At 45.9% G+C, this 26524-nt stretch overlaps 1 protein-coding gene across 1 annotated transcript in view; it reads right to left on the bottom strand.

The window, feature by feature from the left end:
• Positions 1–24287, bottom strand: part of ugp2b (UDP-glucose pyrophosphorylase 2b) — a 30541-nt gene extending 6254 nt beyond the window's left edge. Inside the window, exons 1-7 of the mRNA XM_055638836.1 lie at positions 24130–24287; positions 18014–18150; positions 16627–16734; positions 8525–8710; positions 6220–6353; positions 4482–4779; positions 655–721 (exon numbers count right to left, since the gene is read on the bottom strand). Of these exons, the coding sequence (XP_055494811.1) occupies positions 655–721; positions 4482–4779; positions 6220–6353; positions 8525–8710; positions 16627–16734; positions 18014–18150; positions 24130–24139 (940 nt within the window). The 5' untranslated portion in view covers positions 24140–24287. The remainder of the gene's footprint in view (positions 1–654; positions 722–4481; positions 4780–6219; positions 6354–8524; positions 8711–16626; positions 16735–18013; positions 18151–24129) is intronic.
• Between the last annotated feature and the right edge of the window lie 2237 nt (positions 24288–26524).

Here is a 26524-nt window from a genome sequence, read left to right on the forward strand (position 1 = left end):
CTACTGAGAGTGTCCATCTAAAATATAACACCAACTATGCACCAATCTCTTGGTATTGCACAAAATACCACCCCACAAGTTCAAATCTTGTTCTGGAACTTGAAAGTATAATCTGCCAACACTCAAAGGAGTGCCCCTCTGCCAGCCTCTAATCAGACATCTGCAATATTCTCATTCACTGTTGTGAATTCCTGTAAAACCACAAACTATTTTTTAAATGCCTGATATTCCAAAGAGAAGCAAGTTGGAATACAACCATGAAGAATTAAATGATGAAATTATACACCAGGCAGCAATCCTAGATGATTATTAGGTGTTGCTTGGATTTTTATCTCACAATTTGGTGAGATTGTGTGATAGATAGCTCTCTGTGGAAACCATTTTAATCCAAGTCCAACATTTTCCACTGCTATAGGAGGAAAGATTTTATGGTCCCATGACTATTTCTTCCAAACCAGAGACAGCACATTAAAATGGTGATTTACAGCACCTTTCTGCAATGGTGATTCCACTGCATCCTTTCTGCAAATATAGTATTTCTTGAGAGTCCGAGCAAAACATCACTAACTATGTAAACAACAAACTGCAACATTTATTTGTCTTTTGGTTGTGACTAAATATTTTGAAATCGAAATTGCAGTCAAAGAAATCCACAGGTTATTGGTGTTGATTTCTTGAGATGCAGCCTCAGCTTTCCATCATACTGAATAAGGGTCCCACCCTGAGGAGCAATGGCTTTGTCACAATCAAATGCAAGCAAAACATCACTATATTATTTCCTCTTAAAGATAAAACAGGATACAACTCTGCAAGTATTGTACTCATTTAATAAATCTGATTTACCATTAATATGTTTAGAATGATTTCCAAAGACAATCAATAGCGTTTTGGTGTTGCAGCATTACATCATTGGTTGGCGGCGCGAAACCTGTTGCAGTCAACAGAAATCCACAGGTCTAGGTAGTGCTTGAAGATCTTGAACTGTGGGGGACTGGGGGGGGGAAACTTTAAACTCTCAACATGTGTTTTGTCGGGTACCTTGGGCTAGCACCGTGGAGCAGCCTCCAGCCTGAACCTCAGCTTCCATGCGGATATCTGAACTAAGGGTCCCCTCCCTGAGGAGCAATGGGGCTTCGTCCACAAGCCAAATGTGAAATTAAGCAAACATTCTCTATATTATTTCCATCTTTAAAGAATAACAACTAGGATGCAACTCTGCAAGTATTGTACTCAGTTTAAATACCAACCATATTATTTATACATCAGCATTAATATGCCCATTTGTTCTGGAACAGCCATATATAATTTCAAAGACAATTCTTTGTCATTCAACAGACTACATGGAAATGATAGCACATTGTATTACTGGACATCTGAAACATTGCCCACGAGAAACTGCAGTCTTTAAAAATCTTCACTTCTGTGGCACTTGCTGCAAGTGTGAGATTGGGGTTCATGTCTGGGGGCAGGACGGGAAGAGATTAACGGGTCAGTGCGATACAGGGGGGCCTAAGAATTAAAGTACAGGACGTTCCGAGAGGTCCCAGACCAGCGCAATGCTGGGAAATCCCGGCTGTCCCAAGAGTATTAGGTCATCGTCTCACCACAACGTTCCAGAACAAGGCATGAACCTGATGCTGCTCGACTCAGGAGATTGGAGTGACATGAAACTACTTGGAATCCCACATTGCTCTTCATTCCCAACAAGCCAATCACAAAACACTGGGGAAAGTATTACAGCGTTACGTCATTGAGTTTCTAGGGAATTGTAAAATATAAAAGAGTGGTTATTTATTAATGCAGGTAGACACAAAATGTTGGTGTAACTCAGCGGGACAGGCAGAAACTTCTGGAGAGAAGGAATGGGCGACATTTCGGGTTGAGACCCTTCTTCGGACTAACCAGGGGAAGGGGAAACAAGTTATAGACAGTGATGTACAGATATAGAACAAAGGAATGAAAGATATGCAAAAAAGTAAAGATGATAAAGGAAACACGTGGCACAGCCCTGGGCCTGTGGACTGGCGGGCGGTCCAGTCGAGGAGTGTCAGTGGAGGCGGGCAAACTTGTGATCCTTAGTAAAGTGCAAGTATGCAAGGGGTGATGGAATGGGTCCCCATTGAGTCAAATGTCGAACCAGAGGATTTCTAAACAATGGGACATTGGAATCTCAGTACCGATCAGGAAGCAGATCAGCAGAATGATGGTAATACACATGGCCTGATGTGGAACATCTGTACACTTCTATAATAACTCACAAATATCTGCAGATTCCAGTATTGTTGCCAGCTATGCAGCACATTTTTTAAATTTAAAATACAAGCAAACTGATTTTATCAAATGATCTGTTAAGTGCAAGAGAACAGTGCAGAGTAACTGGAGAAGGGTCTTGACCATAAACGTCACCCATTCCTTTTCTTCTGAGCAGTTGGAGATGTTGAGTTACTCCAGCATTTTGTGTATATCTTCGATTTAAACCAGCAACTACAGTTCCTCCTTACACATTTATTAATGCAGTGTTCGGGCAAGTAATTTCACTTTTGAAATGTTCCTTTAATATCTCAAGCCAAACACAGAGTTGTTTTGACTACTCTAACCTCTACATTTAACTGATTCCAAGTTCTAAACATTTATAGATGGCATTTCCATATATTTTCTCATTGAAATCATCTGTGTATTGTAATCACTTTTGAAAAACAAGAGGTAACTTGGACAAACCAGATTAAAATCTTTAATTTTTAAATTATTTAGAGTTAGATTGTTATTTCTGTGTGTTTTGATCGAACAGCATCTAAGGAACATTTTACCAGTTTCATATTGTATGACTTTCAGTGCCTTTCCCACAATTGCATCTGATGATGGAAGTACTAACAACATTTCATTTGGTTGATTACTCTTTAGTTACGTTTGCACTCATGCTGCTTTGCAATGGTCCAAGGGCCTTTGGGGATGTATTTTGGGCTTCCTGGTTTGAAGACACATTTTGTTGTCCTTTGTCCTCAGTGATTGAGCCCCAGTATTTTGGGAGGTTAGACAGTACACACATTTCCAAAGAACAATTGCACGATCTCCTGTAGAAATTGTGGGAGAATTCTACAACTTCACTCAACATAAAGGGTGTGAGGTCAGAGACTGCTCGTCTCTGATGACAGTCACTGCTGTCAGAGACATTCCTTGAAGGTAGAGTCGCAGGTAGATAGGGTGGTTAAAAAGGCTTTTGGGCACATTGGCCTTCATCAGTCAGAGTATTGAAGTTGGGAGGGCATGTTGCAGATATATAAGACAGTGGTGAGACCACATTTGTGTTCCGTTCTGGGCACCGTGTTATTGGAAAGATGTCAAACTAGAGAGGGTGCATTGAGATTTACGAGAATGTTGCCAGGACTCTATTCCTTAGAGCGCAAGAGGATGAGGGGTGACCTTATAGAGGTGTATAAAACCATTAGGGGAATAGATTGGGTAAATGCACAGAGTCTCTTGCCCAGAGTAGGGGGATTGAGAAATGGGGGACATATGTTTAAAGTGAAGGGGAAAAGATTTAATAGGAATCTTTTTCACACAAAGGATGGCGGGTGTATGGAACGAGCTGCCAGGGAAGGCAGTTGAGGCAGGGACTATCCCAACACATAAGAAACAGTTATACAGGTACATGGATAGGACAGGTTTGGAGGGATACGTGCCAAACGCAGGCAAGTGGGACTCGTATAGCTGGGACATTGTTAGCCGGTGTGGGCAAGTTGGGCTGAAGGGCCTGTTTCCACACTGTATCACTCTATGACTCTAGTGTAGCTGGGACATTGTTAGCCGGTGTGGGCAAGTTGGGCTGAAGGGCCTGTTTCCACACTGTATCACTCTATGACTCTAGTGTAGCTGGGACATTGTTGGCCGGTGTGGGCAAGTTGGGCCGAAGGGCTTGTTTCCACACTGTATCACTCTATGACCTCCATTATGAAACACAACAAAGTCACAGGCGCATTAAAACCACAAATGTGGCTCGCTGGTTATAGGGGTGATGAGCTAGGAAGGCAGGAAGCATTCCAATACTAGTTGGAGTGGTCACAGGTCCTAACAACATTAACCAATCATTTCTAAAACAAGAAACCAAAGCCAATTTTGTCCAATCAATATTAGAAAACCTCAGCTCTGCCAAGTGCAGGTGCAATCCAGCAGGAAAAGCTGCAGACACATCACATTTACATTTGCTTTCTTCTTCAGTACCTGAGCTTGACATTCTTGTTTAGTTTCCCCGTCTCATTAGGAGATGATGAGCTGCTGAATACAGCTGAAGCATCTCACCCAGGCTTTCCAGTAATTGTTAATTCAGGTTTTGCTTCATTCGTGCTACATATTCATTTAACTGTGTTCTTTTATATGCAAATTACATTTTAACCGATATTTTTTCAATATTTGCATTTTGTATTTATGAAATAGTATATCTGGTTATTTGAATTGAACACAAGTCTTATTTTGCAGTTAATTACCTTAACATCTGCTCTGGTCTTATCAGTTACTTCCATCACAAATTCACACTGCCTTCCCGATGGTGGATTTAAAAGATGATGGAGAATGTTCAGGTCAACTGTTGCTCCAAGATTGTCAATATTAGATACAAACATATATTCTTTGCCCTGTTCCAGAAAGATGTCTAATAGACCAGAGTTATAGAAGCTGGCATAAATATCTCCATGACCCGGTGGATACCAGGCTTCTGCATTGAAGCCAGTGCTGGAATTATCTGTAGCTACAGGAAGCATGGACTCTCTATTAATACGTGGGTACCTGAGAAACAATGCACAAATGGGAGATATCAGTAACAACTCATTTATCACTCTGGACTGAACAATGGAAGATTCATATCCTTGATAATCAGCAACAACTGGTCGAAAGTTAAGGAATTCAATTCTGCAAATTATCACATTAACAGAAAGAACAAAAATACAGCTTGTTGAAATTAACTTTTATCGAACTAATTAAATTTAATAACTTTTCTTTGCAGAAGAACCCCATTAGCATTATGCTAATGTCTGTAATAGAGTTTTAATCCCTTGCAGGTTGTAGTGTTCTCAGAATAGTCTGCTCAAATAAATAGGGTTTATTACTGTTCATTACTTGTTATTTCTGTTTAAAATATGGCTCTCATATTTCCTTAATTAAATGAGTGATTACACTTCAAAATGTACTTCACTAACTGCAAACTTTAATGTTTAATCAGAAATGATGTAGATCTTTTCTGAAGATCTGAAGAAGGGTTTAAATTAATGTTCAATGAGATTTAAAGATCATGTTTTATTGTGAATTCTTCTCTGAATGTTCTTTGGACACTTAGGCTATTTAAAAATGTTAATCTTTCCTTAAGAAATGAATAGATGTTTAGATCTAGTAATTTAATTTTGGAATTAGCTACAATTGGGTACCTAACTAATTATATGCTTTAATTTCAGGTCATCCAAGTAAGATTGTTTAATATTTGTTTCAGAATGCTTCAACCTATAATAACTGAAAATATATTTCAGTTTTCTTAATTTTTAATAAAGTTATGGGCTTTAGACTGTCCTCGATCACAGCTTTTGTGTTGTCAATGGAAAATCAATGGGGAACAAGATGCTAATTTCCGAGTATGAGAATGGCTATAACTTTTTTAATACTGAAGATATGAAAGTGAATTAGGTGTCAAATCAAACTTCTTTTTATGCTTTATCTGATGCGATAAATTGCAGACTTGATTTTTTAAATTTCAAAATTTTGTAACATTGCTACATTAAAGCCGCGCTGGGTGATGCAAGGCCGCGCTCCGGGTCTTGGTGTTGGAGCCCCCGGCAGGCGCTGCAAGTCCCGTGGCCGTTAAAGCCGCGCCGGGCGATGTAAGGCCCTGCTCCAGGTACTTTTCAACCCCGCAACTCGGGCGGGAAAAGTCGCCGTTGCGGAAGCCCCGAAAAGCGGTCTCCCATCAGGGACCCGCGGTTTCATTTGTGCAGCTGTAGTTGGGTTGTTAATGATATATAATTAATGTCGCTTTCATCAAATACACGAGGCGGTACCAGTGTTAAGTGGGTGATCAATAGGATGCACGCAAGCGCGCGCACACACACGCTGAGAGAATATGCACACTTACAGTTCTGATAACCACCAGACCAGCCATGAGCTTATTCAATGACACCGCAGGACTGGGACTGCTTCTAATTCTGATGGTCACTGGGAGAAAAGCAAATGATTTATTACCTGCTTTGGTTGAAGGTATGAATTTTCACAGCATAGTGATTGTACTTCTGTAATATCTTCTTTGTATCCTCATCGGTGTTGAACGAGTTCATCAAGACAAGGGGGACATCTGCATCGTAAGTTCTGTTCAAATGCTACAAACAAAAAATCAAATTACATTTGATTGTAAGCTAAGAAAGCTATGGCATGTACAGTTTAACACAAATAATACTGACCAGGTCCCAGAATGCTGCCGACTTTAAATGGCACGATCATTCCTGGTCATTTGCCCGTTTAGTTCCTCAACCCCACAATAATCTATACTTTTTGTTATACTCACACTGAAGGGCATTCCAATATGATTCACAAAGGGCAAATATAATAGGAATATTCACACTTGGTGTTGAATAGAGTGACCACAATTGACATTTGTATATAATCAAACTTTACTTCAGCAATTTTATTCTTGAGAAATTACATTTTCTCATTGGGAAAAGTTCCACAGTCAGAAATTACTTTAAATTAGATTTTGAATAAACAGTTTACTGTACAATCACCAGTTGTACAGATCAGGCATAGACGCAACCTACAGGTCTATACACCTAGAGAGAAATCCGATGGAAATAAACATTCGGAGCAAAGAATCAGGAAAGATGCTATTAGGACGTTAAGGGGCATTTGGGTCGTAATTTCATCATCATAATCATACTTTATTCGCCAAGTACCATGAATTTGATTTGCCATAGTCATACCAATAAAAAGCAATAAGACACACAAAACACATTTTAACATAAACATCCACCACAGTGACTCCTCCACATTCCTCACTGTGATGGACAAAGGCGAAAAGAAGTTCAATCTCTTCCTATCTTTGTTCTCCCGGGGTCGGGGCACTCGAACCTTCCATTGACGGACGATCATGGTCCCGTAGCCGGCTGTCGGGCATTCCGCGTTGGGGCGATCAAGCTCCCACATCAGGAGGATCTCAGCTCCCCCGCGCCGGGCGATCAGACCCCGGATCGAGGCTGGTTGAACCTCCTGTGACTTTGGAACTTCCCGGCATCAGTCTCTACCTGAGACTGCGAGCTCCTCGATATTGAAATCCACAGGCCACGGTTGGAGCATGGATCCCAGGCAAGGATATCGCAGGCTCTGATGGTAAGTCCATGACCCGGCGGTGGGGCTCAAAGTCAGTCTCGAGCAAGGCCGCCAGCTCCATGTTAGGCCGCAGAGCGACCGGAGATACGATCCGGAAAACAATCGCATCTCCGGCAAGGTAACAGATTGAAAAAAAGTTTCCCCCGACCCCGACATAAAACAAACCAAAGAACGTTAATACATACTTTTAAAACACACTAAAATAACAAAAAAGACGAAAAGACAGACAAACCGTTGGCGAGGCTGCCATCGCCATTTGATACATGGAACCAGGGCTGCAGGTACAATTCACTAACAGTGGGGTAAATGTAATGGGCTGGAATAAGGATGAAGTGTTTGGAGGCAACCAGAATTGGAAGAAAGAATGTTGGCTCAATCTGATCCCCTGAATGAACCCCCATGCCAGGACACCTTTCGGTGAAGTTTTCACAGCTTATATATTGAATCCTTGTTTATTTTCTATTAGATCGATAGTGTGGAAACAAGCCCTACGGCCCAACTTGTCCACACCGACCAACATGTCCCATCTACACTAGTCCCACCTGCTCGCGTTTGGTCCATATCCCTCCGAACCTGTCCTATCCATGTAACGCAGCACGCAGTACCTAAAATATAGATGGCAGACAGAATCTGATCATGGATTAGCAATATTCCCACAATGACTGCAGTACTCATGCTCATTACCCAATCTATCTTAACCCTTTGTCATGTAGTATTTTGTCTTCCACCTCCCTCTTCCCCACAGTTTCATTTTGCAAACTGCAATCTCTCTCCTTTCTCCTCCATTCTGAGGAAGGTCCTTGACCCAAAACATTAACTGGGTTCTTTTTCCACAGATACTGCTGGACAGGCTGAGTTCTTCCAATACTTCTGTTTTGTTGATATTCCAACTTCAGCTGTTCTTTTTGTTTTGCATTACTCTCGCGGGAACTTGAACACCGATGATGGAGTACTAATCCAAGGAGTAGTATATCTTGACATCTGAACATGCAACACCAAGGTTAACTCTGAAATCAGTGGAGTTCAGGGCTTGAATCAACAAACTTAAAACTCCTTTATGTGGCCAAGTACCATACAACAAAGTGAACAAGTTAAACATACCAGCAAAAATCAACAGGAAAATTGCTTGACATTGTTCTGATTTAGATGCATTAAAATGTGTCCTCACCTCTATCTGTAAGACCGTGAGATCCAGGAACGTATTCTCATTGCGTACACTAATCAGGCTTTTGGGGCCTTTGCAACCCATGCTGGTGCCAAGCCCTCCATTCAGCTTCACCACCACCAGTTTACTTAACAACGAAGATATATCATTCGGCAATCCTCGGCCCTCAATCTTATCATATGGCTGAATCTGGAAGTAGAATTGACATTTTTAGAAATGCATCTATTACAATGCACGACTCAAGAGTTAATGCCGTCAAGTTGCATCAGAAATGCAATGTCGACTGATGAATGAGTTTATCTAAACTGAATAATGAAACATATGCAGAGAAGATCCGATGGATGTATTTTTATTTTATTTTTTAATTTTAAATTATTTATTTCGAACAGAATAAGAGAATAAAAAGCAAGTGTGAAACACCATACAAAAAACAAAACAAGAATATTTATAAAGTGTCATAAACAATATCTATAAATAAATGAAATCGTATGTGTCCGAAAAGGAGCAGGAAGAAGCCAAAGCTGATTAATTCCCACCCCTTATTCAACTGCTTATAATTATCTTATACAAAATACACCATATGTACACCAGCCACTATATGTACACCAAATTATTTACATTTATAGACTAATCAAATATTTACAAAGCCATACAAAAAATAAAAAAATATTCAAAACTAAAATAAATTCTGATCAAGTAAACAAAGGTCACCATTTCCAGGATAGGGACGGCAGTAATAAAAACAAAGGATGCAAGATACTGGCAAAGGAAACGCAGCGCATGAAAGAAAAAGATATTCACAACTAGCGATCAAAAATTGCTTAAAAATTCCAAAGGATGATTTAAAAATTAGGAAAGAAATATTTGCTGGAAATAGGGAAAAGGCACAATGGTGGGAATAATTGTGTTGCCATTAATGCCAAAGTTGGTCGCTCGGACTGTGAACTGGTTCAGTCACAGAGGGACAGGGGTGCGGTGGAAGGGTATTATTGTGTCCAGAGGTCTGACCAGTGGAGTTCCACAAGGGTCTATGCTGGGACCTGTTGTTTTTGATATATAAACAACTTGCATGTAAATGTCAATGAGTTGGTTTGGTAAGTTTGCAGATGACATGTTGATGGAGTTGGGAGAGTGAGGAAGGCTGTCAAAGTACACAATAGAATATAGACCAGCTACAGAAATGGATGGAGGAATGGCAGATGGAGTTTAATTCGATCTTGGGGTCCAAGTCCATAGCTTCCTGAAAGCAACAACACAAGTGAATAGAGTGGTAAAGGCTGCATGTGCATGCTTGCTATCTGAGGTCGAGGCATTGCAGAAAGAGTCAGGCAGTCACGTAGCAGATATATAGGGTTTTGGTTGGGAAGCATTTGGAGTATTGCATGAAGGATGTGGTGACTGGATAGAGATGTGCAGATGGTGCAGAAGGTTTACCAAAATGCTACCTGGATTAGAAAGGGTTAGTTATAAAGAAAAATTGGACCAACTGTGTTTTTTCTGGAACATCAGAGATTGAGAAGAGATCCAGTAGATCCATATAAAACAATGAGAGGCCAAAATCAGACCCCTATTGTGCAGCTTCAGACCCCTATTGTGCAGTAGGTGAATCTTCCCGCTCACCGGCACCTCAGCTCCCGCTCCCCATCACCTGCAATGGTGCCAGCCTGCTCGCGCCACATCCTGCTGCATATCACTGGCAAAGCATTCACCCAGTTTGTGTAAACTTTATATTACTGTTTAAAAATATATATTCCAAAACTAAAACAGATGAACAGCATACAAGCCCGAGTGTTAATCAAGTTGTACTGACAGGTTTACCCTTTCACATTTGAAAACAAGAACAAGCTACTTTTCATAAAATATATTTAAATCACTCTGCACTTCTCCTTTACTTCCTGACCCATCGACTAGAATTTGTCTGGAGGACACAAGCTCCTCATGTAAACTAACTCCAGCTCACTGCTGGGCTCACAGAATAAAGGCCCCTTGTTGACAACCATTACTTTAAGTCTCCATCTTGAAAGGTTGGTAGTAGCAAAATATTACACTCATTAGCTTCTGCAACTTCGTAAAAAAGAAAAAGTAATCCAGGCGCATATCCCCAAATAAAAACATGCAGAAGGTGAATTAAAATGGAAAAATAATGCTTCAAATTAAACTACTTACATTCAGTAGAGGTTTAATATTTCAATGTACCATGTTTAGAATTGTGTTATATTACATGACGAACTGAAGTAGTTGTTCTTGCTTTCTTTTGAAAATATTTGAGAACAAGCTCTTAATTAATTTTAACAATTAAGTTAATATTTAGGAAAGTCGATTAATAGTTGACAAAATTGACCATTGGTGATTGAAAATGTATGGTACTGATAATTTAGTAAAGACAGTTTAAAATAAAAAATAGTCCTAACAAACCTGAAAGGCTGCCTGGCCCATTTTATTGGCAAAGGAGGGTTACATTTTCCTGATCTGAGCTATTTTGGCTACCTGATACCCGAGTATTTGCCTGGTTCCACCCAGACACAGACCTTAGGAAACCAAACAGTCTACCTATTTGGGAATCAAAGGGCAAATACAACAACAGTGGTTAAATAACCAAACTAGTTCCTGGGAATTTAACTTGTCCAAAAACAAATTCAAATCTGTTACAGAATTTAAATTCAACCGCAAAGCAAATTGTAGCTTTAAAAAAATGCAAATAGTCTTAATAAATATAATCACAATATGCCAGGTTCTCAACAACCCACCTAGTTCACATTGAACTTCCTGGCTTATATATATATGTGGTCAACTCATAACTGACCTCTGGAAAAAGCCAAAAAGGCTTACTTCTCTCATAATGGAGTGCATTAGGGTTAGGGTTTACCATCACCCTAATGGTGATGGTGAACATGATGGTGATGGAGGGCGGTCACGGTGGTGCAGCGGTAGAGTTCCTGTCTTACAGCAAGTGCAGCGCTGGAGACCCGGATTCCATCCCGACTACAGATGCTGTCTGTACGGAGTTTGCACGTTCTCCCCGTGACCTGCGTGGGTTTTCCCCGAGATCTTCGGTTTCCTCCCACACTCCAAAGACGTACAGGTTTGTAAGTTAATTGGCTTGGTATAAATGTAAAAATTGTCCCTGGTGGGTGTAGGATAGTGTTTATGTACGGGGATCGCTCATGTGGGCCGAAGGGCCTGTTTATGCGTTGTATCTCAAAACCTTAATGATCATTAGGGGTGGACGACAAATGGTGGCCGAGCCGCCAGCATAATCGTCTCCCCAATCCTATCAGGTAAGAGGTACAGAAGTTTAAAAACACATACTTCCTGATGTAGGGACAGTTTCTTCCCAACAGTTATCAGACAAGTGAATAGTCCTCTCTCCAGCTAGAATGCGGTCCTGACCTCCCTTCTACCTCATTGGAGACATGTGAACTATCTTTAAGCGGACTTCAATGTTATATCTGGCACTGATTGCCGTGCCCTTTATCCTTTATCCATGCATGGTGGATAGTGATTGTATTCATGTACAGTATTTTCTTTGACTGGATAGCACACAAACAAGAGCTTTTCACTGTGCCTCAGTACACGTGACAATAAACTATTCCACCAACTCATTTTCAATTGCCACTGCAGATTTATCATCTTATTATCAAGGAAAGAAAATGGTCTCAACACCCAGTCCAAAGAACAATTGCAAAGTGCATTATCTTGAAAACTATTCATGTCTAATGTAATCTTTTTATTTAGATTGTTAACGACACGGTACTTGTTGTAGGAAGAAAAAAATGTAAATGTTGGAAAATCTGCAAAGGTGAATTTTAACAATTGTAGAAGAACAGTGACTTCTCAATACTCAAGTGCTTATCCACGGTAATATTTACACTGATGAGGAGAGTCCTACTTTAATTCAATGGCGTTCAGCATTAGTTTAAAAGCAGAATTTGCCCTTCCAACAGTTTATTTTTGAAATCCACCGAACATTTCCTCTTATTAACCCCTCTCCCCACATCTTAAAATGTTTATCTCTACATACTGTGTTTCCAGTTCTGACAAAAAGGATATTACTTCCTGTAAGTAAAGTAGTTCATCATGGAACCATCAAATACAAGTTGGAAGATGTTTATCAGTTCCGTGCTTCAATTAAAACCAGAGAAAAGCTTCCAGTGCTCATATTTCACCAGGAAACATTCACATGACAAATCAAACATAGTTTCAAAGTTACTGATGTGAACAGTCTATAACTGGCAGCTGTACATTCAGTACAATCAGACAGGCTCAATGTATTTAAGAAGGAACTGCAGATGCTGGAAAATTGAAGGTAGACAAAAATGCTGGAAAAACTCAACGGGTGAGGCAGCATCAATGGACGAAGGAAATAGGCAACGTTTTGGGTCGAAACCTTCTTCAGACTGATGGGAGGATGGGGTGTGGTGGGAGAAGAAAGGAAGAGGTGGAGCCATTGGGCTGAGGGAGAGCTGAGAAGGGGAGGAGAAAGTAGGGACTACCTGAAATTAGAGATGTCAATGTTCATACCGCTGGGGTGCTGCTCCACCAATTTACAGTGGTCCTCACTCTGGCCATGTAGGGGGCCCAGGACAGAAAGGTTGGATTTGGAATGGGAGGGGGGGTTGAAGTGCTGAGCTACTGGGAGATCAGGTTGGTTATTGCGAACCGAGCGGAGGTGTTCGGCAAAGTGATCGCCAAGCCTACACTTGGTCTCACCGATGTAGAGCAGCTGACATCTAGAGCAGCGGATGCAATATATGAGGTTGGAGGAGGTGCAGGTGAACCTCTGCCACACCTGGAAAGACTGCTTGGGTCCTTGAATGGTGTCAAGGGGGGTGGTAAAGCGACAAGTGTAGCATTTCCTGCGGTTGCAAGGGAAGGTGCCTGGAGAGGGGGTGGGAAGGGAAGAATTGACCAGGGAGTTACGGAGGGAGCAGTCTCTGCAGAAAGCAGACAGGGGAGGAGATGGGAAGATGTGGCAAGTGGTGGGATCACATTGGAAGTGGCGAAAACGTCGGAGGATTATTTGTTGTATATGACGGTTGGTAGGGTGGAAGGTGAGGACAAGGAGGACTTTGCCCTTGTTACGAGTGGGGGGGATGGGGAGTGAGAACAGAGTCACGGGGTATCGAAGAGACCCTGGTGAGAGCCTCATCTATAGTAGAAGAGGGGAACCCCCGTTCCCTAAATAATTAGGACATCTCCAATGCTCTGGTGTGGACACCTCATCCTGGGTGCAGATGCGGCGTAGACGGAGGAATTGGGAGTAGGGGACGGAGTCCTTACAGGAAGCAGGGTGGGAAGAAGTGTAGTCCAGATAGCCATGGGAGTCAGTGGGTTTATAGTGGATGTCGGTCATTAGTCTATCAATGTAATTGCTTTAAGATGGTCTCTTTCATTGACTGCCAGAGCAGGTGGTTCAGGCAGGTACTAGAACAACATTGAAAATAAACATGCTCAGGTACATAGATAGGAAGGTTAGAGGGATAAGGGCCAAATGTGTCGATGGGGCATGTGGACCTAGTGTAGATGGGGCATGTGGGGGCCAGTGTAGATGGGGCATGTGGGGGCCAGTGTAGATGGGGCATGTGGGGGCCAGTGTAGATGGGGCATGTGGGGGCCAGTGTAGATGGGGCATGTGGGGGCCAGTGTAGATGGGGCATGTGGGGGCCAGTGTAGATGGGGCATGTGGGGGCCAGTGTAGATGGGGCATGTGGGGGCCAGTGTAGATGGGGCATGTGGGGCGTAGTGTAGATGGGGCATGTGGGGGGTAGTGTAGATGGGGCATGTGGGGGCTAGTGTAGATGGGGCATGTGGGGGCCAGTGTAGATGTGGCATGTGGGGATAGTGTAGATGGGGCATGTGGACCTAGTGTAGATGGGGCATGTGGGGGCCAGTGTAGATGGGGCATGTGGGGGCTAGTGTAGATGGGGCATGTGGGGATAGTGTAGATGGGGCATGTGGGGGCTAGTGTAGATGGGGCATGTGGGGGCTAGTGTAGATGGGGCATGTGGACCTAGTGTAGCTAGTGTAGATGGGGCATGTGGGGGCTAGTGTAGATGGGGCATGTGGGGGCCAGTGTAGATGGGGCATGTGGGGATAGTGTAGATGGGGCATGTGGACCTAGTGTACATGGGGCATGTTGGGTGGTATGGCACATTTTTGTGCTGAATGACTGACATCAGTGGCCAATACTTGTGGAGAAACACAAATGGTGAGGTAAAGGGCCAGCAATGGACTTTTCACTAAATATCACCTCATGTCACAATTTTAACATGCTATTTATATCAAGACCACGTCAAAAGTGTTCACTTTTTTAAATGAGGACTGACAACAGTCTCATGTTGTACAGGGCTTTCTGCATCCAAAAGGAAGTTGTCTGACCCAGTTGACCTGGCCACTACATGCCTATGCCCGCAGCCAAGGCCAAGAAATCCCCAGACAAGTGCAATTCCATAAAGGAGCTACAAACCACATCAGCATTCCTTGTGATGACCGGAAGGAGAACTGTCGGGCTGTGCCTGAAGGCTCTCTAATAAAAAAAATAACCAACCATGCACCAGGGTCCAGCCTGTGTACATCTCTCAGACTAAATTGTGAAGAATATTTTTAAAGAGCTATCATAGGCATGATATCCTGGCCTCCTTCCCAGATCTTACAGTGCAGGCAGCCCAATATTTACAAAAACTCAAGAATTTCCAGATAATAGTGACGTAGTGGTGTCTATTGTCTATTGTGAAGGGCAGTGGTATGTGGGTGGAGAGAGAGGAACAATGCCAATCTTTAACTTAGTGACGTGAGAAATATTTTTGAGCAATGTCGGTTGCCTGTGACAGAAGTTAACTTTTTGAAACAAAACATTTAGCCATAATGCATTTTCTGACTGCCTGAAACATTTTGCTTGTGCAGTCAATCTTCAGGAATGAGTAAAAACTAATTCTGTCTTATTTTCTTTTCCCCCTTTCAATGATTAATGTCATGCAACATCTATAGTGACGTCTGTTTGCTGAGAGCCTGTGGTGTTTCTGGGACCTTGTTACTGACAGGAGCTTAATGGAACTCACTTCTCCTTGGCATCAGCTCCACCTACATCAACCGACTCTAACTGGTCCAGAACGCAGCTGCCCGACTCATCACCCACACCAAATCCTGGCATCACATCACTCCAGTCCTCAAACAACTTCACTGGCTTCCCATCTCCCACCGGATCACCTACAAAATCCTTATCCTCACCTACAAAGCCCTCCACCATCTGGCCCCCCCATATCTCACTGACCTCCTCTCCCCCTACCAACCCTCACGGTCCCTCAGATCCACATCAGCCGGTCTCCTCTCCATCCACAAGTCCAACCTCCGCAGTTTTGGGGACAGAGCCTTCTCCAGGGCAGCTCCCAGGCTCTGGAACTCCCTCCCCCAACTGATCCACAATTCCGTGTCCCTCACCATCTTCCAGTCCCGCCTCAAGACCCATCTCTTCACCTCTGCCTATCCTTAGCCCCACGTCCCCCTCCCTTTTCATCTGTGCATTAATTGCCTCATATTGTGTTTTGAATTGAATTCTGTCTTTACTTTGTGTACTAGTCATGTCTCTACTATTTATTTCATTCCCCTTACATGTTTTTCCTCTACCTGCTAAATTTTTGTAAGGTGTCCTTGAGACTCTTGAAAGGCGCCCATAAATAAAATGTATTATTATTAATGCAGTTACACCCACCAACCACTTAGATCATATTCTAGGAATATAATGATGTCACCCTTGGTTCTAAAGTTTTGCCAGTAAATGTCATAGGTTGCATCTGTCTCCAACTACAGGATGATACAGCACCTCTAATGCAGTCTCTTAAAAGCAAAATCTAGCATGCTAATTATCCATTAGGGATTTTTTAGTCTGTAAGGAAACTTTAAAAGTGGACATTTTAAATGCAACGGCTAAACCTTTTTCCTACAAATAAAGCAGAGGTCCGATTAAGTCCTTATTTACCAATAAGATTACATTTTTTAAATGTGAAAATACTCCAGTTCTGGCAATTTATTGATCACATTGATGGCAGGTATAATGTTCCCATCCTTCTTCAGCCTTTTAACCAATTTACAGTAAGCACAGAACTTACAGAATCTTCCGGGGCCTTCTGAATCTTATCCCATTCCACTGAAGGACCTTTCCGCTGCAGTAAACTGCGAAACAACTTCTGGAATCCCTCAAAATCCTTCTTCACTTGCTGCAAAGTAAATAGTAAAATGTTTCAGACATATAGTAACCACCAATAAGCATATCTGAAAGGGCAAATTTTACTGAACACCATCTCTACACCATGTACACGTGTGCAGCAGTTTCAAACTTCAATTGTCAGTCAATTAAACCCAGTTAATTTTGAATAAAAGGTAAATATTTGACATCATAATTCCTTTACAAGATTAACATGCTATGTCTATCAGTGAGTTTTCTGCACTGTATCAGCAGAATTCTCTCCCCCACCCAATTTGCTTTGAAAATTTGTTTTATTTACAATAAAATCCTCAAACTGACAATGGATTTTTGATTATTTTGATGTCCTTCCAGGCTAATTATAAAAATCAAATGCATTCAGAGAAATGTAAATCAATGTTGCCATCAAATATAATTCTCCACCACCCAGCACCTCCTGTCACAAGGCAACATATACATCTTCCTTTATAGATGCCTCATCACCTTTTGTAATATCCCAAAGAAATCCATCCCTTCCAATCCAACATTATATGTAGCCAGCTCTCTATTCACTTCCCTGCTGGTTTAGTTCAAGCTAACTCTCTGGAATTGTTTTCTAAACATTTCCACTCATCTGTTTCGCTCTATGTTAAATCATAATTCAATAAAACTCATCACTTCTAACAGTTTGGCTTTTGTAACTTTGTTGGTGCCAAAACGTGGCGACACTTCGGTACTGCCTACGTGAGGTCTGCTGCAGAATTTTACCGGGTTGTATGAAAAGCAAAGCATTTCACTGTACCTAGGTACATGTGACTATAATACAGTATTATTGAACTGAATGCTTACATTCTTTTCCAAGTAGTTTGCATAAGGGGAAAGGGTTTCTAACTAAACACTCTAAATAAGGTGATATAGTGTCATACTCATGCAGCATGGAAACAGGCCTTTCGGCCCAACTTGCCCACGCCAACCAACACTAGTCCCACCTGCCTGTGTTTGGCCCAAAGCCTTTTAAACCTATCCCACCCATGTACTTGTCCAAATGTTTTTACAATGTTATGATGGTACCTGCCTCAACTACTTCCTCCGGCAGCTCGTTCCATATACCTACCACCCCCTTTGTGTAAAAAGGATACCCCTCAGGATTCTATTCAGTCTTTCTCCCCTCACCATAAATCTATGCCTTTCGGTTCTTGCAGACAAAATGTGCTGTTCAACTCTCACCCTTGATTCCCCTTCTCTGGGTAAAAGACTCTGTGCATTTACCCTATCTATTCCAAATCTGTGGAAATGAACCCGTGTACACATACATTATGCTCGGTCTTTGATGCAGTTGCCAACAATTGGGCAAGCTCCTTCTCCATAGCACTTTCCAGCTGCTGGCACTCAAACTGGGCTATCCCACCTTTTGACATGTTTGCCGTTAACTTTATTGGTACAGAACCACCTATAATATGGAGAGAAGAAGGAAAAAAAATCCAAATGTTCAACTACATTTCTATAGAAAAGCATACAAAGAAACACCATGTGATGATGCGTTTAAATGAAATCAATGAGGATTTAATCGTTGCTAAAATAAATAATGATTTCACAAAACATATCTGCATATCCCAAGGAAGTTAAAACAGTCATAGACTCACACAGCACGGAAACAGGCCACTTGGCCTCCCAAGTCTGCATCATCTAGCACCAATTTATACTAATCTCTTCCTAATACATTCCCTTCAAGACTCTCCAGACTGTACAACTCACCTACATACACTAGGAGCTATTCACACCGGCTGTTTCATCTACCAACCCACACTTTTGGGCAATGGGGGGGGGACAACCAGAATTCCCAGAGAAAACTTATAATGGGCGAGTGTGTAAGTTCCACACAGATAGGACTGGAGGTCAGGATTGCACCCAGGCCACTGTCACAGAGATACAGCAGTTCTACAAGCTGTGCCGCTGTCAAAACCGACGTCGCAGCGGCCTCTGCAGTCTGTCTGTGTTTTTTTTTTATGGTCCCGTTGAGGGTATAGTTTGTAGTGGGCTTTTAAATGTGCATGTGTGGGGGGTGTGGGAAACTTTTAGATCTCTTCCCTGCACGGAGACCCTTTTTCTCTGTCGGGTCTCCGTTGTCGTTGGGGCCTATCACCATGGAGCGGCCTCCAACGGAACGACCTGGGTGCTCAAGTCACGGAGCCGGCAGAGCTGTGGACCTACCATCGTGGAGCTGGCCAGCTTCGGAGCGTGGAGAGCTGCGGTGGCGCGCGGCTGCGACCCGACTTCGGTGGATGGTGACACAGGGAGCTCGCGGGTCCCCGGTGGGAGCAACGGCGACTTCTCCCGCTCGAATTGCGGGGCACCAGCAACGGCGACTTCTCCTGCTCGAATTGCGGGGTTGAAAGTGACCTGGAGCGGGGCCTTACATCGCCCGGCGTGGCTTTAAATGGCCGCGGACTTGCTAGCACGTCCGGGGCTTTGACATCGAGAGAAGAATGGAGAGCAGGGGAGAGACAAGACTTTGCCTTCCATCACAGTGAGGAGGAGATTCACTGTGATGGATGTTTGTGTAAATTGTGTTGATGTGTGTCTTGGTTCTTTTCTTGTATGGCTGCAGAAACCAAATTTCGTTTGAACCTCATGTGAGGTTCAAATGACAAATAAATGGTACTGTATTGTATTGTATGCAACCAGAAAAATCTATCATCCAGATGATATTTTTGAATATATAGCAACGATGAAAGTGCGCATGTATTTTGTCCTGTTAGTCATCTTTCCCCCACAATAGCAAATACATGTGGCCCCTCGGGTAACATAAATCATCCTTGCAGAACTCACAAAACACTAACCAAATATTGGAGATATGGATTAAAATTTACCTCTTACAGGATTTTCTCTCACAGGAAAAAAGTAAATAAATCAATAACAATGTCAGCTGTCATCTCTTGATGTACACGCAGATGTCATGGCTTCATGTGATGGAATATTGTTATTTCCCACAAACGCAACCCCCCCCCCCCCCCCCCCCCCCCGGTACCTGAACAAGGAAATATAAATGATGCATATGGATCTCAAAGGTCATGTTCCCAAGTTTGAGACCAAATATATCTGATACACACAATCTTGTGCTCAAATAATACTCCTGGGAGAAACACTCGATTACCCTCCATTCTTGCAAACAGGTGATGATTAGAACACAAAAGACGTGCCTTGTAGCAGGGATGGAGAATATGAAGAATCTAAAATAAATCTGAGTACAATTAAAGAAGCAAATGCAAAATACAGAAATTAGGAACAAATAATGTAAATGGGTGTTTGATGGCCATGGGTGGTGAGAAGGGCCTATTTTTGTGCTCTATGATTCTACAAGATGTAAAACAAGAGGAATAGTTAAATCGAATTATAAGTCCGTGGTCCAGGTGGATCACATTCACACATTTTAAATCAACCAACGGAAGGGATAGTAAAAGCACCATTAGACGTATTTAATAATTCATCGGAGAAAGGTATAGCCAGAGAATTGGCAGAGAGTAATGTAATACCTTTATTTAAGAAGGAAGCTAGCACACATCCAGTGATCTAGAGACCTAACATCAGCAGCAGGAAAATAAATGGAAACACTATTAAAATAAAATTAAAACATCCAGAAGCAAGAAAAGGTGTCAACGTGGATGCCAAAAGCTTGATGAACCATGCCAAAATCTTGGAAGAGGTAATAAGCATGCACACAAGTAATTTATTTATATTTTCTAACGTGCCACATCGTAGAATAGCAAATGAGGTGCGCATTTAGAGCTAAGAAGCGTACATCAGCCAGCTCTTCATGCAGCTTTCACATCAGAAATTTGGGGAGTTGGGGGGGGGGGGGATAAAGAATAGCTATTCCTGAAGGCAGGTAGAGATCGGGTTCCAATGAAGATGAGCACTGTAATCACTTGCCCCACATTAAAGATTTAAGTTCCCGAAAATCAAAATCAATTTCAAAATTGGTAAGTGTGTGTGTGTGTTTATAGACTTGGACACATACATTGGAGTCTGTTTGGGAAGCAAACATTTTAATAAAAACTGCTGGTGAGGCTGCAAAGAGAATTTACAATAATGTACACCAAAAGTACACGGCTATATCCCCTCTCCTGGTTATGTAAGGATGCACTTTCAGATCTGATTTTCCCACCTCACCAACATCCATTGCCCACCATATTCATATACCCCTCCCCACACTTCATGGCAACGCAGATACTTTTTGATTGACAATCTAATTATTATTAACCGTGAACCGTCCTGTTCTTTGTACTCTGAGCGCTCGCTTATCTTTAATCTAATAATTGTTTCTACTTTTAAGCTTTTAGCTAACCATTCCAGAGTCAAAACATCCAAGGGAAGACACGATATCTTCACAATTATAACGGCCGGAGAGTAAACACAAGAATGTTTGTATTTGTAAGAAAGAGTAAAACTGGAGGGCATTGAATTAAACATAACACAAGAAATCCAAAAATACTAAATAATCTTCTCAGCCAGAGAGTAACAAATGTCTACCAGTCTGATGGAAAAGGTATTGGTGCTTGTGAGGCTAGATTAACAGGAAGAATATGTTAAGCTGATAAAGATAGAAAAGTAAAACCAGGAACAGTGGAGCAAAGATGGACTAATTTGTATATTCCACGTATTTATCGTGTAATAATTTTATGAAGAAAATTATTGTTCAATAATTTAATGATGAAATCTGAGTGCTTAAATCTAGTGTTGCATATTTTATCTATATTAAATCGAAGGGAGACACAAAATGCTGTAGTAACTCAGCGGGACAGGCAGCATCTCTGGAGAGAAGGAATGGGTGACGTTTCAGGTCGAGACCCTTCTTCAGATTAATTTGATTTACTGTTTTTGTGTAAAAATAAAACCAAGAACGAAATGGAGAGGGCAATTACAAGGTCACAGTAAAATGCACCGTGATCCAGGGAAGAGAGGGGGGGGGAAGAGAGGGGGGGGGGAAGAGAGGGGGGGGGAAAGAAGGGGGGGGGAGAGGGAGAGGGGGGGGGGGGGGGAGAGGGGGGGGGAGAGAGAGGGGGAGAGAGAGGGGGGGGGAGAGAGAGGGGGGGGGGAAGAGAGAGGGGAGGGGGAAGAGAGAGAGGGGAGGGGGAAGAGAGGGGAGGGGGGAAAAGAGAGAGGGGGGGAAGAGAGGGGGGGGGAAGAAGGGAGAGGGAGGAAGAGAGGGGGGGAAAGAGAGGGGGGGAGGGGGAGAGAGAGAGGGGGGGGAGAGAGGGGGGGGGAAAGAGAGGGGGGGGGAGAGGGGGGGGGGGAAGAGAGGGGGGGGGAAGAGAGGGGGGGAGGAAGAGAGGGGGGGAAGAGAGGGGGGGGGGGGGGAGAGGGGGGGGGGGGAAGAGAGGGGGGGAAGAGGGGGGGGAGAGAGAAGAGGGGGGGGGGGAAGAGAGGGGGGGGAAGAGGGGGGGGGAAGAGGGGGGGAAGAGGGGGGGGGAAGAGGGGGGGGGGAAGAGGGGGGGGGAGGGGGAAGGGGGGGGGGGAAGGGGGGGGGGCGAAGGGGGGGGGGGAGAGGGGGGGGAGAGGGGGGGGGGGAGGGGGGGGGGGGGAGAGAGGGGGGGGGGCGAGAGGGGGAGGGGGAAGAGAGGGGGGGGAAGAGAGGGGGGGGGGGAAGAGAGGGAGGGAAGAAGGGGGGGGAGAGAGTGGGGGAAGAGAGAGATGGGAAAGGGGGAAGAGAGAGGGGGGGGAAGAGGGGGGGGAGAGAGAGGGGGGAAGAGAGGGGGGAAGGAAAGGGGGGGGAAGAAGAGGGGGGGGAAGAGAGGGGGGGAAGAGGGGGGGGGGGGAAGAGAGGGGGGGGGGGGGGGGAGAGGGGGGGGGAAGAGAGGGGGGGGGGGGAAGAGAGGGGGGGAAGACGAGGGGGGGAAAGAGAAGGGGGGGAAGAGAAGGGGGGGAAGAGAGGGGGGGAGGAGAAGGGGGGGGGAGAGAGGGGGGAAGAGAAGGGGGGGGAAAGAGAAGGGGGGGGAAGAGAAGAGGGGAAAGAGAAGGGGGGGAAGAGAGGGGGGGGAAGAGAGGGGGGGGAAGAGAGGGGGGAAGGAGAGGGGGGGGAAGAGAGGGGGGGAGAGAGGGGGGAAAGAGGGAGATAGAGGGAAGGGGGGGGCGAGAGGGGGGGAGAGAGAGAGAGGGGGGGAGATAGGAAGGGAGGAGAGATAAGGGAGGAGAGGAGAGAGAGGGAGGGGGGGAGAGGAGAGGGAGGGAGAGAGGGAAGGAGGAGGAGAGGGGGGGAGAGAGAGGGGGGGAGAGAGAGGGGGGGGAAGAGAGAGGGGGGGGAAGAGGAGAGGGGGGGGGAAGGAGAGAGGGGGGGGAGAGAGAGAGGGGGGGAAGAGGAGAGGGGGGGAGAGAGAGAGGGGGAAGAGGAGAGGGGGGGAAGGGAGAGGGGGGGAGAGAGAGGGGGGGGAAGGGGGGGGGGAGGGGGGGAGGGGGGGGGGAGGGGGAGGAGAGGGAGATGGAGAGAGGGGGGGGGAGAGAGAGGGGGGGGAAGAGAGGGGGGGGGGAAGAGAGGGGGGGGGAAGAGAGGGGGGGAAGAAGGGGGAGGGAAAGAGGAGAGGGGGGGGAAGAGAAGAAGGGGGGAGAGAAAGGGGGGGAGAGAGGGGGGGGGGGAGAGGGGGGGGGGGAAGGGGGTGGGGATGGGGGGGGGGGGGTAGGGGGGGGAGAAGGGGGGGGGGGGGGGGGGGTGGGGAGAGAGGGGGGGGGGGGGGGGGGGGGGAAAGGGGGGGGGGGGGGGGGGGGGGGGGGGGGGGGGGCGGAGGGGGGGGAGGGCGGGGAGGGGGGGGGGGGAGAGGGGGGGGGGGCAGGGAGGGGGGGGAAGAGAGGGGGGGGAAGAGAGGGGGGGGAAGAGAGGGGGGGAAGAGAGGGGGGGAAGAGAGGGGGGGGGGGAAGAGAGGGGGGGGCAGAGAGGGGGGGGGAGAGAGGGGGGGGGGAGAGAGGGGGGGAGAGAGGGGGGGGAGAGCGAGGGGGGAGAGAGAGGGGGGGAGAGAGAGGGGGGGAGAGAGGGGGGGGGAGGAGAGGGGGGGGGGAGAGGGGGGGAAGAGAGGGGGGGGAAGAGAGGGGGGGGAAGAGAGGGGGGGGAAAGAGAGGGGGGGGAAGACAGAGGGGGGGGAAGAGAGGGGGGGGGGGAGAAAGCAAGAGGAGGGGGGGAGAGAGGGGCGAGGGGAGGAGAGAGGCGGGGGGGGAGAGAAAGAGGGAAATAGAGGGGGGAAGGAGAGAGAGGGGGGGAGCTGAGGGGAAAGGTGTTGTGAATTGAGAGACGCAGCGCCGCGACAGCTCAGTGACCCTCCCGCCCCACGGCGCGACCCCGACAATGGGGGTGGGTGGGGTAGAGACCCCGTCTCCCCCACCAAATACCCCCATCCAAATGCCTCTCTCACTCCCCTCCCTCTGGGCCCGTGTCTCCACTCACCCCCCGTCATGTCGCCGGATGGATCAGTGTGTCAGCGCCTCGGTACAGCGGGCCAGCGACGGCTGCAGGTCGGTCGGTCGGTCGGAGCAGTCAATGAGTGAGTGAGTGAGTGGGTGAGGGAGGGAGAGTGGGAGGGAGGGGCGGCGACTGACGGCCGGGCGCGGGCGGGCGGGAGCGCGCTCCAACGACGGCCGCTCACTCGCGGCTGCCAGAGGTCACGCGCGCTCCCGCTGGTCCGACGGGACCAAAGATCTTATAGCTGCTCTATAATCTTTGGCCGGGACCGCCAGCCCAGCCCAGCCCCCGCCCACCGCTACACGTCACCCGCCGCGGGACGCCCCTCACCCCCCCTCCCGGCCCGGTGACGTCACGCGCGCCCCCGCTGGTCCGCCAGCCCAGCCCAGCCCCGCCCACCGCCCACACGTCACCCGCCGCGGGACGCCCTCACCCCCTCCGGCCCGGTGACGTCACGCGCGCCCCCGCTGGTCCGCCAGCCCAGCCCAGCCCCCGCCCACCGCTACACGTCACCCGCCGCGGGACGCCCCTCACCCCCCTCCCGGCCCGGTGACGTCACGCGCGCCCCCGCTGGTCCGCCAGCCCAGCCCAGTCCAGCCCACCGCCACACGTCACCCGCCGCGGGACGCCCCTCACCCCCCTCCCGGCCCGGTGACGTCACGCGCGCCCCCGCTGGTCCGCCAGCCTAGCCCAGTCCAGCCCCGCCCACCGCCACACGTCACATACGCCACGGCGTTACTTCACGCCCCACCCCCCCCGGCTGGCAGTTGGTCACAGGGCCCGGTGACGTCACGCGCGCGCCCCTGGGTGGCGGTTGGCGGTTGGCGGTTGGTCACCGGACCCTGAGCTCGGGGACGGGTGAAGGAGCCGCCCCCACCGTAACACCGGGCCCAGCCGAGCCCAGCCCAGTCACTGCGGGCCGAGTCTCACCGAACCGGGCGCGACACCCATCTTCGGCAGCAGCAGCAGCTGAGCGAGCGAGTGAGGGCGGGCCGAGCGCGGGCGGGCCGTGATTTACTCCACCTTTCAGCCGTGTGTTGTTGCGTGTCCTACGTGACGGTCGAGGACGGAGAAGCGGGATGTAGCGGGCGGGACTACAGGTTGTGGGACCAGGCCGCCCGGGTAGTGAAGTTACCTGAAGGAGGAGGGGAGGCGGAAGAGGGGGATGCAGACCTGGAGGGTCGACTCATGGAGGTGGAGAGAGGGTTATAGGAAGGAAGATTAGTAATAATCTTTCAAAACTCTTTAGATTCTGGAGTAGTTCCTGAAGAATGGCGGGTAGCAAACGTAACCCCACTTTTTAAGAAGGGAGGGAGAGAGAAAACAGGGAATTACAGACCAGTTAGTCTAACATCGGTAGTGGGGAAACTGCTAGAGTCAGTTATTAAAGATGGGATAGCAGCACATTTGGAAAGTGGTGAAATCATTGGACAAAGTCAGCATGGATTTATGAAAGGTAAATCATGTCTGACGAATCTTATAGAATTTTTCGAGGATGTAACTAGTAGCGTGGATAGGGGAGAAACAGTGGATGTGGTGTATCTGGACTTCCAGAAGGCTTTCGACAAGGTCCCACATAAGAGATTAGTATACAAACTTAAAGTACACGGCATTGGGGGTTCAGTATTTAGCAATGTTACAAAATTTTGAGATTTTAAAAATTAAGTCTGCAATTTATCCCATCAGATAAAGCATAACAATAAGTTTAATTTGACACCAAATTCACTTTCATATCTCAAGTATTAAAAAAGTTATGGCCATTTTCATACTCGGAAATTAGCATCTTGTTCCCTATTGATTTTCAATGGACATTACAAAAAAGCTGTGATCTTGGATAGTCAAAAGCCCATTTCTTAAGGAAAGATTAACATTTTTAAATAGCCTAAGTGTCCAAAGATTATTCACAAATAATTCACAATATAACATGATTTTTATATCTAATTTACATTAATTTATAGGCCAAATGGAAGGAATTTAGTGTTCAATTGCTGTAAATAAATGCCCATTTAAATCGGCTTTTTAGTGGGTTCATGTGAACGCGCTGGTTTAGAACGTTGACATCGCGCTGGATTAGTGCCCTCAAATGCCGAGAAAAATACTGCGGGATATAAAAAGCCCAAAATGAACTACTCGCTATAGATAACTTGATATTTTCAGGGTTATATATATGCCCCATTTAATGTAAAAATAAGGTACATACCTTTAATTGTTTGCTTTATAAAACCCTGGGGCTGCGAGAGGTTGCGGAATGAGACAGTAATTTAAAACTATATTATCGAGGCCTATAAAACTAATAATACCTTTTGCGACCGGGTCTGGCAGCGATTTTTCGTTAATGATTTACTAGGCTGAACATCTGCGATTAGTACAGCCTAGTAAA

The sequence above is a fragment of the Leucoraja erinacea genome, chromosome 8 (genome assembly GCF_028641065.1).
Source record: "Leucoraja erinacea ecotype New England chromosome 8, Leri_hhj_1, whole genome shotgun sequence".
Lineage (NCBI taxonomy): Eukaryota > Metazoa > Chordata > Chondrichthyes > Rajiformes > Rajidae > Leucoraja > Leucoraja erinaceus.